Source organism: Podarcis pityusensis (genome assembly GCF_964106645.2).
Source record: "Podarcis pityusensis genome assembly, chromosome: 10".
In the NCBI taxonomy this organism is placed as follows: Eukaryota; Metazoa; Chordata; class Lepidosauria; order Squamata; family Lacertidae; genus Podarcis; species Podarcis pityusensis.
This window is the reverse complement of record NC_138035.1, coordinates 17,186,388-17,200,102: the sequence shown is the minus strand read 5'-3', so window position 1 is coordinate 17,200,102 and position 13,715 is coordinate 17,186,388. Positions and strand designations below refer to the sequence as shown.

At 44.1% G+C, this 13,715-nt stretch overlaps 1 protein-coding gene across 4 annotated transcripts in view; it reads left to right on the top strand.

Moving 5' to 3' along the window:
• Nucleotides 1-13,715, top strand: part of PTPRO (protein tyrosine phosphatase receptor type O) — a 141,572-nt gene that overhangs the window by 107,408 nt on the left and 20,449 nt on the right. For all 4 annotated transcript variants that reach the window (XM_081022691.1, XM_081022692.1, XM_081022690.1 and 1 more), the window contains 2 exons: nucleotides 3,790-3,871; nucleotides 12,613-12,703. In XM_081022691.1, coding sequence (XP_080878817.1) covers nucleotides 3,790-3,871; nucleotides 12,613-12,703 — 173 coding nt within the window. The remainder of the gene's footprint in view (nucleotides 1-3,789; nucleotides 3,872-12,612; nucleotides 12,704-13,715) is intronic.

Sequence of the window (13,715 nt, the reverse complement as noted above, 5' to 3'; positions counted from 1 at the left end):
GTATGTCCATTTTGTAACACTTATTGGAAATGTCACTGTTGCCCTCAACTCAACAGGGGCAGGAAACCCTTTTTAACCCCAAGGGCCATATTTCATCCTGTGACACATTCTGGGGGCCACATGCAAGCGTGAGCAGGGCCAGAAGCAAAAGTGGGAAGAGCAATGGATGAGGCTCAGGCAGTAGACTGTGGTCCAGCCACACAAAACTCAGTGGTTTGCCACACACACACACACACACACACACACACACTTGCCAATCTTTTGCTTGTTTGTTTGTTTATACCCCATCTGACTGTGTTGCTTCGGCCGCTCTGGACAGCTTCCAACATATATAAAAACAAAAGAAAACATTAAACATTTTTTAAAAAACTTCCCTATACAGAGCTGCCTTCAGATGTCTTCTAAAGGTTGTATAGTTACTTATCTCCTTGGCTCGGGGGGAGTGGTATAACTCCATAACTTCCAACATTTCTCCGATGAAAATAAGGGCGTCCTAAGGAAAGGTGGGACATTCCAAGATCAAATCAGAAACCAGAACAATTTCTGTAAATCTGAGGTTGTCCCTGGAAAATAGGGATACTTGGAGGGTCTGGAAGGGGCTCTGGCTTAGACAGTGTCCTGAGAGCTCAATACAGGTCTGGAGGGCCACATTTAATTGATTAATTGATTGATTAAATTTATATAACTAGACTTTGGGCTTGAGGTTCACTACCCCTGCCTTACAGACATCTATCACTGAAGTGAAAAGGGACCAAGTCCCCCCTTTGCTAATGCATATGCCGTATGGAACTCCCATATATTGAATCAGACTATTCGTCCAACTATCAGAGGCAGGTATGGGGAATCTCTGGCCCTCTGACTGCAGGACTATAACTCCCATCATCCCTGACCACTGCTGGCTGATGTGAACTGGAGTCCAACTATGTTTGGTAGTTTCCTGGGGTCTTGTGGGAAGGTATTCTTCAGCTCACATGAAGAATACAGTAACCATCCATATACATCTTAATTTAAACATACAAATCATTTTAAACCAATGTCCAATGATGAGAAGAGTCTCTAGGGTGTAAAAGTGGGTGAAGGACTTACCACGCATCTTTGCTGACAAATCGTGCTGCCATTTTTATTTTACCCACAATGCCACAGGGTGGTGGAACTTCTCAGACGCTGGACTGGGGGAAGCAAAGCTAGCAGCTCCAGCCACTGGGGGCTCAATAGGCCCCTCAGCTCTGATGCTGCTTCTGGGTTTTCCTGCCCGAGGGTCCTCAAAACCCAAATATGTCACTGACTATTACATTTAAGCAAAACAAAATGGTATGTGCCTGCTTAATCTTCGCCACAGGTATTGCACGATAAAAATGTTCCTGGCTGGCAGAAAATTAGGCATTAGGGAAAGATCAATTATCTCGAGTTTACAGTCCTGACAGGGTTTGCCTTTCATTAACAATGACAAAATGTGAAAAATCTCAGCAACGTATGTGTTATCAGTGCCGTTCCCCTCTCAGCACAGCGCTCTAATGGCAGTTGCTAATTATGCACTGGATCATTAATGCTAACAGGTAAACAGGAGTAATTAACTGTTGATAAGAGACAAGTTCCTTGGGGTTTGCTGCTTCAAGGAAATGGGGGGAATGTGTGTATATGCTTCACTATTTGCTAATTGGAACATGAATAATCAGGCGAGATAAAGTTGTTTGCCTCTTCTTCATTATTCAGAGTATAAATTTAACAAATTAAGGCAAGTTTCCACAGTGGTCCTGATCCAGTTAAAGTTATTCTTGTCTGTGTTCCATTGAAAGTAACAACTAAGCCCCAAGACCAGTGAGGTGGTGAACCTGTTTTGGAACTAGATTTGTAAGAAGGCATAAATTTTCATTCTGCTCTATATTTGTTGCCTGCAGCACTGTTTCCAGTCTGCTGCAGTTCATGTTCTGCCAAAAATTACATTATTCCTCTTTCTGTCCAATGAGGTGAAATTTATGAAACTTACGTCATTTACCTAAGCCATTACATACATTATGTAAATTGTGGTGTTGTTACATTATTCAACCCCAATTATTTCAATGGAAAGGAAGCCCAATGCAAATTGTGGTGTGTAATAATTATGTATCGTTTGCAAACTGAAAGCAACAACAGTGAATACTGGTGATTTAACCATGTGAGCCCCTTCCTGAAGTGTCAAGTGGTATAGTCCAGACACAGTTTTGCCACTTTATCTGCAGGCCTCACTTTAGCTGGATCAAGGACAATATGGGCTTTTTTTATAGTTCTGTTACTGATTTCCTGACACAAAGGCTTACAGAGCTGAGACAAAATTGTGGGAAATAAAAAATCTGGATGGTTTTCAGATTTTTACCCTTTAGATTTTGACATCAACATTTGACATTCCAGTTTCAGAGTCAAAATTTGACATCAGTGGTTCACAGTTTCTCTGTCTGTCTGTCAGCAGGGTGCTTATAGTTGGGAAGAATGAAACCATTAGTACAAATATCACTAAATGCTGTTGCAAGTCCATTGTCAGATACTGTCAGATATTGATTGTGGCCATTTCTGATGCTGTGAAATGTCAGCTGTGGTTTGCTAGATCATGTCAGCCTCTTGAGTGCTACTATAAATTCATAATTTGATGTCCGATGCTTTAGTATTAGATATTTGCACATGTGGGTGACATTTAGAGGTTTTGTGCTTTTTTAAACGGAAGGGAGAGCTGGATATTTTCAGCTTCAGTTTTAAATGTTGGCACTTTCTAAGTCAGCCTCCTAAGAAACCTCACAAGATTTGACGGTGTGTATTTTCTTCATCCCTAGAAATAGAAAAATAAATTAGACCTGACGTTAAATGTATCTTCGCATTTAAAATGTACTTTTTAATAAATAGAATTAGCATTAGCTGGGGCCGCTGAGCATTATGGGAACTGCAGAAAATGTGAAAGGAACTCATAGGAAGTCTGGTTGGCACATAACTCTAAGCCATGGTTATAAACCACCACCTGAACCTGGCCCAGCTGCTTAACCATGGTTTATTAACCATGAAGAAACCACACATGTTAACCATCATTTCTACACTGGCTGGCAGTGACTCTTCAGGTTTTTGGACAGGGGTCACTCCCAATCCTTCCTGGAGAAGCTGGGTGTTGGACTCAGCCTGAGCCCTTCTGTCACTCAGTTTTAGCCTTTCCTATATCTAGAGATGCGGGTGGCGCTGTGGGTTAAACCACAGAGCCTAGGACTTGCTGATCAGAAGGTCAGCAGTTCAAATCCCGTCACGGGTTGAGCTCCTGTCGCACGGTCCCTGCTCCTGCCAACCTAACAGTTCAAAAGCACGTCAAAGTGCAAGTAGATAAATAGGTACCGCTCCGGCGGGAAGGTAAACGGCGTTTCCATGTGCTGCTCTGGTTCGCCAGAAGCGGCTTAGTCCTGCTGGCCACATGACCTGGAAGCTGTACGCCAGCTCCCTCGGCCACTAAAGCGAGATGAGCGCCGCAACCCCGGAGTCGGCCACGACTGGACCTAATGGTCAGGGGTCCCTTTACCTTTATATCTGGAGAGCACCGGGTTTGGAAAGGCTTCTTTATTTAGTGAGGTTTTTTTGAATTCTGCCCCCTCTGCTTTGGAATGCCCTCTTCAAGGGGGTTTTCCCTGCACCAAAGCTACTTTTCTTTAGGCACCAAGGGATGGATCTATTTTTATTCATCCAGCCTCTTTCTTTCTTTCTCTTTCTTAGCTTATGAATATCTTATCTGGTTTCCCCCTTCTGTTTTGCTTGTTACATGCTATATCTTTGTTTTCAAAGCCCCGTCCAGCTGGATGATTTTGACAGCTACATCAAAGATATGGCAAAAGATTCCGATTACAAATTCTCTCTGCAGTTTGAGGTATGTCCTGACGCGGATATTAGCTTGCTAGATGTAACTCAGCAAATTGCGCAGAATGGAATGACAGAGAGTAAATTGGCGGCGCTTTCATCATTTATCACATTCATATCCCACTTTTCCTCCAAGGATATGAAGGTCATAGGTAGGGTTCCCTTCCTCCCCATTTTAACCTCACAACCACCCTTTGAAGTAGGCTAGAGGCCGTGGCTGGTCCCGGGTCACCCAGTGAGTTTCATGGCTACGCAGGGATTTGAACCAGCGCTCTAACCACTACACTGGCTCAAATCACGTCATTGAGCTTTGACACGGCAGAGTGGAGGTGGCAGATTACATTTTTAGAAGCTCGCCTACATTTTCTTTAAATCCCCCTGCATGAAGAAATCTAGCAGGTAATGTTTTTTACATTCCTTTTCATTGATGTGCTAGTTTATTTCATGCTAGGAGGTTTGTTAGATGGGGAAGCATTAAAACAACACGTGCAAACACACTCCCTTGTTGTCTAAAGTAGTTCTACTTGGAATTCTGTTGCCTCATCTTATGCAATGCATAGACCCCGCTTCAGCCTTGGCTTGATAGGGAACCAGAACAAGGACTATCTGAATAGCTTATGGCTTGCAGTTCGTTAAATGGCAGTCCACAGGAAGCATTCAGCTTTCAAGATGGTTTTGCCCAGGCCACTTCGCCCCAGACTTTCCACTCTCTTTTACCTATCCTCTTTTACCTATACTTTACTCATTTTTTAAAAAAATAAAATAAAATAAAAAGCTCTATCTATCTATCTATCTAAAGACAACCCCCCCTTTTTTTACCTTTAATTCTCATTTTTATCTTTTACCCGTACATTTTTAATTACTTTTTTACAAACAAAAAATAATAACAATAATTAGGGGGAAATATATATTTTTTAAAAAAAACACACACACCATACAATTATTATTTTTCCCCCCTCTTTCTCTTTTTAAAGCCCTTTCTTTTCTATTTGTTGGCTTGTTCTTGAGGGGGGAATCTTTCGCCCCCAGCTACGACCACCACTCTCTTTTAAAACAAAAATTTCCTCCATATCACTGCTATTGCTATTGATACTCTCCCCCTCAACTTCCCCCCTTTTTTATTTTTCTCTCCCTTTTTGCTCTCCCCTCTCTCTCTTCACCCCTCCTCATTTTTTTCCTTTTATCCCACCTTTCATTTTCCATCCCCAATTTTGTTTTCTATCCCTTTTATTTTTTAAAATCAACCCCCCCTTTTTAGCCTGTTCGTCAGTTTGTTTCTGAGAGGGGAGCCCTTTCCCCCCACCCCCTCTTTTAAAATAAGACTTTCCCCCATACCATTGCAGCAGCTCACCCTCCCTCCCTCCCCTCTCCCCCTCTCTTTTCTTCTCCTTCCCTTTCCCACCCTTCCCCCTCCTCCTCTCCTTTTCTCTCCCTCCTCCCTCTCTCCATCCCCCCCTTCCCCTAAAGGAAACACATACACACATTCATATCACCCTATCATAATTTGCCCCCCTCATACTATAGCTAAAACTACTGCTGCATTCTAATACTGCTGATATTACTGTACTATCTCTCCTCTCTCTTTCAACTCTCTTTTTGTCTCTCTCTCTCTCTTCTCTTTTACTCCAATCTCCCCTCTCCCCCCCGCCTCCCCCCTTCTTCTTTCTTTCTTCTTCTTCTTCTTCCCTTTTTTCTCCCTCCACCCTTTACATATAGCCTATTTGTCTGTCTCTGTTTCTGAGCGCACTCCCAATCCCAACTTCCACCTTAACTGGACCCCAATACCCCTTTTGGGCATATACAACCCCCTCCTAAACACATATTTCCCCTGGCCCCACCCCTCTAATCTCTTGCATCTCTACCTGCTAACCCCCCTCCCTTTATATGAACTGTCTGTCCATTAGTCTACCCATCTCTGCTTACCTGCCCCCCCCGCCTCGGCGGCACCGCTGAGGCATCTACAAAATCCCTAGAGAGGTTCTTAAAACACAGGCTAGAAGTGACACAAATAACCACCTAATCCAAACGCTCTGTAAAAGCCACCAGCCAACAAAGCCTGATCAGCTCAGCAACCCAACAATACCCAGGAATCACCACTGCCACAACTCCTAACCACCACACGCCCTACCCCAAGAGGACGCCAAGCCAACCTCAAACCAAAACCATCAGGGAGACCGAGATGACACCAACCAGGGAGATGGCAAACAATGCTAAGATGGTAACTCCCCTTCAAGATGATGACCACCCAATAACGAAACGAGATCTGAAGGAAATGGAAGCAAGATTAGAAGCACGATTAGAAGAAACACTGAAGGCCACAATGGCTCCCATGCAGGTACTAATCAACAATCTAACCTCCAAAGTGGAAGCTCTAGAGAACAAGAACCAAATGCAAGAAAGAATAATAGAGCAATACCGGGAGGAGAACGCACGTGTGAACAAGAAACTGGACGAACTGGTAAACCAAATGGAAGCAGAACACAGAGAGATGAAAATTAAGCAAGCCGACCTTGAAGACCGCAATAGACGTTGTAACATCTGCTTCCGCAACTTTCCTGAAAAAACAGAGGAGAAAAGCCCAGCAGACCTAATTATACGCTGGCTGAAAAACACAATCCCAAGCCTGAAACTTGAGGCAGATGACTTGGAGAGGGCTCACAGAGCCCTAAAACCTATGCCAAAACCCAGCGCCCCCCCCCAAGAGACATCATTGTATGCTTCGCACGCTACAAAAAGAAGGAAGAGGTATGGAACCACCTCAAAAACTCAACCAACCTTTGATATGGAGAAACCCCCATTCTGGCCTTACAGGACCTATCTCAGGATACCCTAAACCGGAGGAAAAGCCTGCGCCCATGCACCCAGCGTCTCCAACAAGCAGGGATCAAATACCGATGGGGCTTCCCCTTCCGCCTCATTGTAACAACCAATACAACACAACACATGGCTACCAACATACCTGAGGCCCTACAAATACTAAAGAACCTTGAACTCGACCTCCCACCGGAATGGCAACCGACAAACCCACCAAGTGACAGCCCCAACCACGAGGAAACAACAGCAAACAACTGGACAACGGTACAGAAGAAAAAGAAACAACAGAAGCGGCACAACAACGCAAACCAATACAGGCAAGCATCATGCTCAGAACCGTCCCGCCGGCCATACGACACAAGAAACCAGACCAAGATTAACCAAACCAATTCATCGCAGATGGACAACCCTACAACAACAACAACCCCAGCTGAATGAAGCAACCAGGAAAAAACCACAAACTGAAGGACTGGTGATTCCCCCCCCCTTTCCCCCTCTCTCCCCCCCCAAACATAGATTTAGTTAACACCATCAACATCCCCCCCAGCCCCGCACCCCCACAGGAATCCCCACCCCAACACCAGTCCAGACGACCTCAACCACATTCCCCATCTCCCACACCTTCAACACCCCCATACTCCATACTAGGGAAAAACAACTCCTCCAACCTTAATAACACAACCCACAATCAGGCTAAAATCTGATACCCAACCAGCACTATGGTGGCACCAGAGCGTACCAGCACCCACATCCCCACCCCAACACACCAACAATGTTGCTCATAACATTGGCAACATTGCTTATGAACCTTATACCTGACAGCGACGTTACAAAGTCACTTCACACTGTCTCACTGATCACCCCCTATCGCAAACAACAGGGGGGATGGCCTGTCCTTGAACACGGCCTTCCACACCAGCTGAGACCTAGGACCAACTGGCTAAATGCCAGATGGCCTAAAATACCCCAAACAAACACCTATATGACTACATATAGGAAACTCTCTACAACTTACCCCCTACTCTTTAACCCAAATCTTACTCTAATCCCATTAGCCCCCCACCCACCACACCCTAGGTCAGCGCAACCCCACTGGTTCTTTAAACAACACGAAGAGAGAGACACAAGACAACCCGAACGGGTTGGCAGGGAATCGCCCCACATAATAGATAAGCAAGATGCCTAACCTAAAAGCAATTACATTAAACGTGAGGGGGCTGGGAAACCCCATCAAAAGAAAACGCATCACCTCATACATAAACACCATGAAACCACACATCACCTTCCTACAAGAAATACACAACCCACCCAAAGGCAGCAAACTCCTGAGCGACCCCCGCTTCAGTAAACAGTGGGTCGCACAAGGCTCAGGGAAAGCTCGTGGTGTAGCCATAATACTCAGTAGAGACCTGAAGTTCACTGCCACAACAGTCCTCAAGGACAAAAAAGGCAGATTCATTTTCGCTAAAGGGACACTAGATGGCAAAATCAAACTGACAATCGGCTCCATATATGCCCCAAACACGAAACAATTAGAATTCTTCCAGAAGACACTAAACAAATTCCTCTCCTTCTCTGAAGGGGAAGCAATCCTAGGAGGGGACCTCAATCTAAATATGAAAGGTATATCCCTGAAAGATATCCACCCCACAACCCCATGGGCAACCTTCCTCCGAAGGAAACCCCCAACAACCAGGAACTCTTACAAGTTACTAAAAATGCTAAAAAACAGGGGTCTCTACGACATTTGGGGTGAGCAAAACCCAGGAGACATCAGCCATACATTCCAATCGGGACGCCATGATACAGTGTCCAGACTGGACAGCATTCTACTCACACAGGGTCTGATCCCCTCAGTAGAATCAACAAACATAGGTAACATTAAAATCACAGACCACGCCCCAGTAGAAGTCATTGTTAAAATAGGAGAAGGAACACAAACCACCCCATCATGGTCCTTCAGTCCCATCCTAACTACAAACAAACAAATTAGAGAGAGTCTCACAAAAACCCTCCAAAACTACTTCAAAGAAAACGATGTAAACAATATAACAACACCCCTCCTATGGGACGCAATGAAAGCTGTCACCAGAGGAGCTTGCATAAAAGAGAAAACATTCCTTAAAAAACAAACCTCCTCAAAAATTAGCAAAATAGAACAAGACATCACAGCCCTCTCATCACGCTACAAACAAACAGGATCTAAAAAACTCCTCAAACTTATAGAACAAAAAAGGAGAGAACTAGACTCCCTAGAAATTAACAAAACAATGATCAACATTCTATACTCTAAACAACGTTTCTACGAATATGGAGGGAAAAACACCAGATTACTAGCAAATAGATGTAGGAAAAAAGCACTCAAAACAAGAATACCCATCACCAAAAAAGACGGCAACATAACATTCTCCCCCGAAGAAATAACCTCAAAATTTGCAGAATTCTACTGCAACCTATACACCTCCCATAACCCACCAGAGAAGGAAATCAGAACATTTCTAGCAGGACTGACCATGCCTACCCTAACTGATGAGGAACAGGAATTCATGGACAGCCCTATCACCCCAGAGGAAATAGATGCGGTCCTCAAAAACCTGAAACCACACAAAGCCCCAGGCCCAGACGGCTTCACAGCAGAATTCTATAAGAAATTCAAAGAACCCTTGATGCCCTACATGACCCGCCTATTCAACGACATCATAAAAGGGGGCCCCATCCCCAAAACCTGGACCCACTCCAAAATAGTCTCCATCCCAAAACCACTAAAAGACAGCCTCAAAGTAGAATCATACCGCCCAATCTCATTAATAAACCAAGACTACAAGATATTCACATCAATCTTGGCCAACCGCCTAAAAATCTTCCTACACAAGTTAATAGCCCCAGACCAGACTGGCTTTGTCCCTGGCCGCAATATAACAGACCCCATCAGGAAACTACTGAACCTGATTGAACACAGCAAGGCAACCAAACTCCCATTGACAATTATGTCCCTAGACATCCTCAAAGCCTTTGATTGCTTGGAGTGGAAATACATATTAGCAGTACTAACTAACATGAAATTTGGCCCCAACTTCCTACAAATCCTCAAACAAATATACTCCCAAGCCTCAGCAAAATGCAGAACTAACAATATGGATTCTAACACTATAGCTATCCAAAGAGGCACGAAACAAGGATGCCCACTGTCTCCCTTCTTATTTATCCTGGCTCTGGAACCCCTAGCAATCCGCATCCGAGCAGCCACAGACATCAAGGGAGTGGAAATAAAAGGCAGAACCTATAAATTAGGGCTCTTTGCAGATGACCTAATGGTCACAACACCAGACCCCATAAGCACAGCAACCTCCCTAATCAGAGAACTCAACACATTTGCAATGGTGTCGGGCCTACAGGTAAATTTTACAAAGTCAGAAGCAATGTGCTTCAACACCCCTCCTCACACCCAAAAAGAACTCACGAAGGTCACCAAAATAAAACTTTGCCACACCAAGTTCAGATACCTAGGGGTACAAATAACCAGAAACCTCAATAAATTGTACCTCCACAACTACAAGCCCCTGTGGCGACAAATTAACAAAGACCTAAAGAGATGGAATAACATGAACTTCACTCTCTCAGACAAAATAGCCATGATCAAAATGACCACACTCCCAAAACTAACCTACCTATTCCAAACCCTCCCAATCTGGATCCCCTCAACCCAACTTCGCAGTTGGCAGAGAAAACTACACTCTTTCATCTTCTCACATAAAAAACCAAGAATAAGCCCCAAATACCTGCACCTCCCCACCTCAGAAGGAGGATGGGGAATCCCCAACATAGAAGCATATTACAATGCCAACCAAATACGCCACATAATCCCATATATACTAGAAGATGAGACAAAACAATGGGTACACCTAGAGAGGGACACAATTGAAAACACCTGCACCACAACATACCCACTCCTCCCAAACAAACTAAAGAAAATTCCCACAACACTTAACAGGTACACACAGACCATGCTCAAAGCATGGAAAACACAAATAGGCAAACTATCCCCAACCCCATCCTCAAATCCCCCTGGCGTACCACCCATTATTCCACCATGCAGCACAAAACCTCAAGATAAAAACCTGGTGAACCAAAGGCTTATATCGCCTAATAGACTTTTATAAAAATAACAAACCCTTGTCAACACAAGAAATACAAGACAAACTAGAAGACACCCAAATGCCCTGGTTAACACAACACCAACTACATGCCCTCTTAAACAACCCAACAGTAAAATCAGCAGCAACTAGGCCCCTGACAACCTTCGAAAACCTCCTCCTAACAACAAAGGGAAACGGTAAAGGGACGGTATCCGCAATATACAAAATACTACTCCAAAATCCCGCAAATCCCCTAGACGCAATCAAAAAACAATGGGAGAATGACATAGGCTATGAGATTAACCCCACTCAATGGACCAGAATGTGGTCTAAACCCCCCCTTTAAATCCATATCAACAAAAAGAAAAGAACTCACACTGAAACTCACCTACAGGTGGTACCTAACACCAAGGAAACTAGCGCTAATACACCCAGGAACCTCACCAAAATGCTGGAGAGGGTGCACCTCCACTGGCACATACCTCCACATGTGGTGGGAGTGTCCCAAAATCCAACTATTCTGGACAACAGCCATACAAGAAATATGTAAAATAACTAAGCAAGTAATAGACATCACCCCAGAATTGGCCCTACTAAACATCTTCCAAGACAACAATGCCCATTTACACCACAAAGAACTCATAACCCACCTGCTCTTAGCAGCCAGAAACACCATAACCAGACACTGGAGATACCTGTCAGGAGTAAGCATGGACCAATGGTACCAAATAGTATGGGAAACAGCCCTACTAGAAAAATTAACTAATAAACTGAAACTGACACAGGGACAAACAGAAGAAGACGCCTTCACCCCGGTATGGCTCCCCTTTATCACATACACAGCCCAACAGGACAATGACAATAATCCATCAACAGCATACAAATCAATATGGCTAACCTGATCCAAAACACCGACCCACCCCACTCACACACGAAAACAAAGATCACCACAGCCAATCACAAACAAACAACCACACCCTAGGCCAACCCCAACCTCTCTCACCACCAAAGGAACACAAGTGAACAACACAAGCAACGCTGACACCAAACTCTACATACATTAAACATAGTAGAAATACCGCCACCCGACCCCACCCCCATCCATCTTCCCTCTCTCCACCCCCTTTCTTTTTTCTTTTTTTTTCTTCTCCCCCTAATGCCTCAACAAATAAAACGGATTTGTAAAAATGTTACATGAAAAAAAAATACGAGGCACTACACTTCTGTAAAACAAGAAAATCCTTAATAAAATATTTTTTTAAAAAAGAAAAAGATGGTTTTGCCCAGTACAAGTCCCCCTCCATCTGAGCAGCAATTTATTTTCCATTAACAGTATCCATTCAGTAGTGGTGGTCAAGTAAGGTTTACTCAGAGTAGACCCATTGAAGTCAATAACCTAACGTAGCCATGCCCATTAATTTCAGTGGGTATACGCCAAGTAAAATTTAGGAATATCCCGCCTTGTCAACAGAAGCCCTGCAGAAGTGCAATTTTTGCTAGTGCAATGGGACTTTTTTACCCCTCTCCTCTCCTGTGCTCCCCCCACACCCATGAAATTGACTCGGGTGGGGCAGGAGAACCCCCAGAACAGGATAGGGGGATTGTTCTGTTTGGCCAACTGAATTGCTTGTGCAGATGGAAGCAACTGAAAGAGTGTGATGTTGAATTTCATCCACCATGTTGAATTATATCCACCATCTTTTAGACTACGACTTCCATCTTGGTTTGGGTGTGACCTACTTGTAGGTTGAAGACAGATGGGTTATCTTAATGACGGCATTTTATTTTGTGTCTTCTACAGGAACTGAAGCTGATTGGGCTGGATATCCCACACTTTGCAGCTGACCTCCCCATGAACCGCAGTAAAAATCGCTACACGAATATCCTCCCTTGTACGTTATTGTGGGGATGTGCCTGTTATGGGTGCTTTGACTTGTGCACTCTAGGGTACCCATAACACCAATTCTAACCCTTAGGAATCAGGTTGATGCATAGCAATTCTGTGACATGTTCAGGGCCTGAGGTCAACTGCTGGCAATGTCAGACACCAACTGAGACCCAGGCCCTAGTAGATGTCCTCATGCTGCTTCTCTTGCTGTTACTGCCTCTTCTCTTCCTCTGATCTAGAGGGAGAATGTGAGGAAAGGAAGGAAGCATTTTTAAGCTGACCTGAGCCCATAAACATACATAACTCCCATCTGAATTATCACCACAACAGCTGGTTTTCCTATATTTATTCCATTACCAGTTTATTTAACTCCTTTGGGTTGAATCCAACTAAGGTTGCTTCCAGGCTGAATTTTGCAGAAGAGATTTGCAATCAAATCCCAGAATGTTAGATTTGCACTTTTCAGTGGCTCCATCAATCTAGAGCGGCATTTCCCAGACTTGGGTCTCCAGCTGTTTGTGAACTACAAGTCCCATTATCCCCTACCACTGGTCCCGCTAGCTAGGGATAATGGGAGTTGTAGTCCAAGAACAACTGGAAACCCATGTTTGGGAAACCCTGCGCTAGAGCAACAGGTCCACCTTTTGTTTTAATAAAACGGACTTCTTGAAATATGGAGGGTTACAGGGAAATGCAAAGTGTGGGATGAACGAATGACAACTGGGATGATGTGTCAAGACCCTGCAATCAAGTCAGGATGAGTGCAGGATTGACTGCTTATTGACTGCTCTGGCTGCCCCACAAACAAATCAGAATGAATGCAAGGTGTGACCAGAAAGTTTGGTGAATGGTCACAGAAATCAGACAGCAAGAAATATTCCAACATACATACCTTCCAGGCCTTCAAAGTAGGCCCTCTCTGATACAATGCACCGTTGACAATGTTCGTAGAACTGTTGGAAACTTCTGGAAAAGTCCACTTTTTGTACTGCTCCAAGTTCCTTCGTCACAGCAGC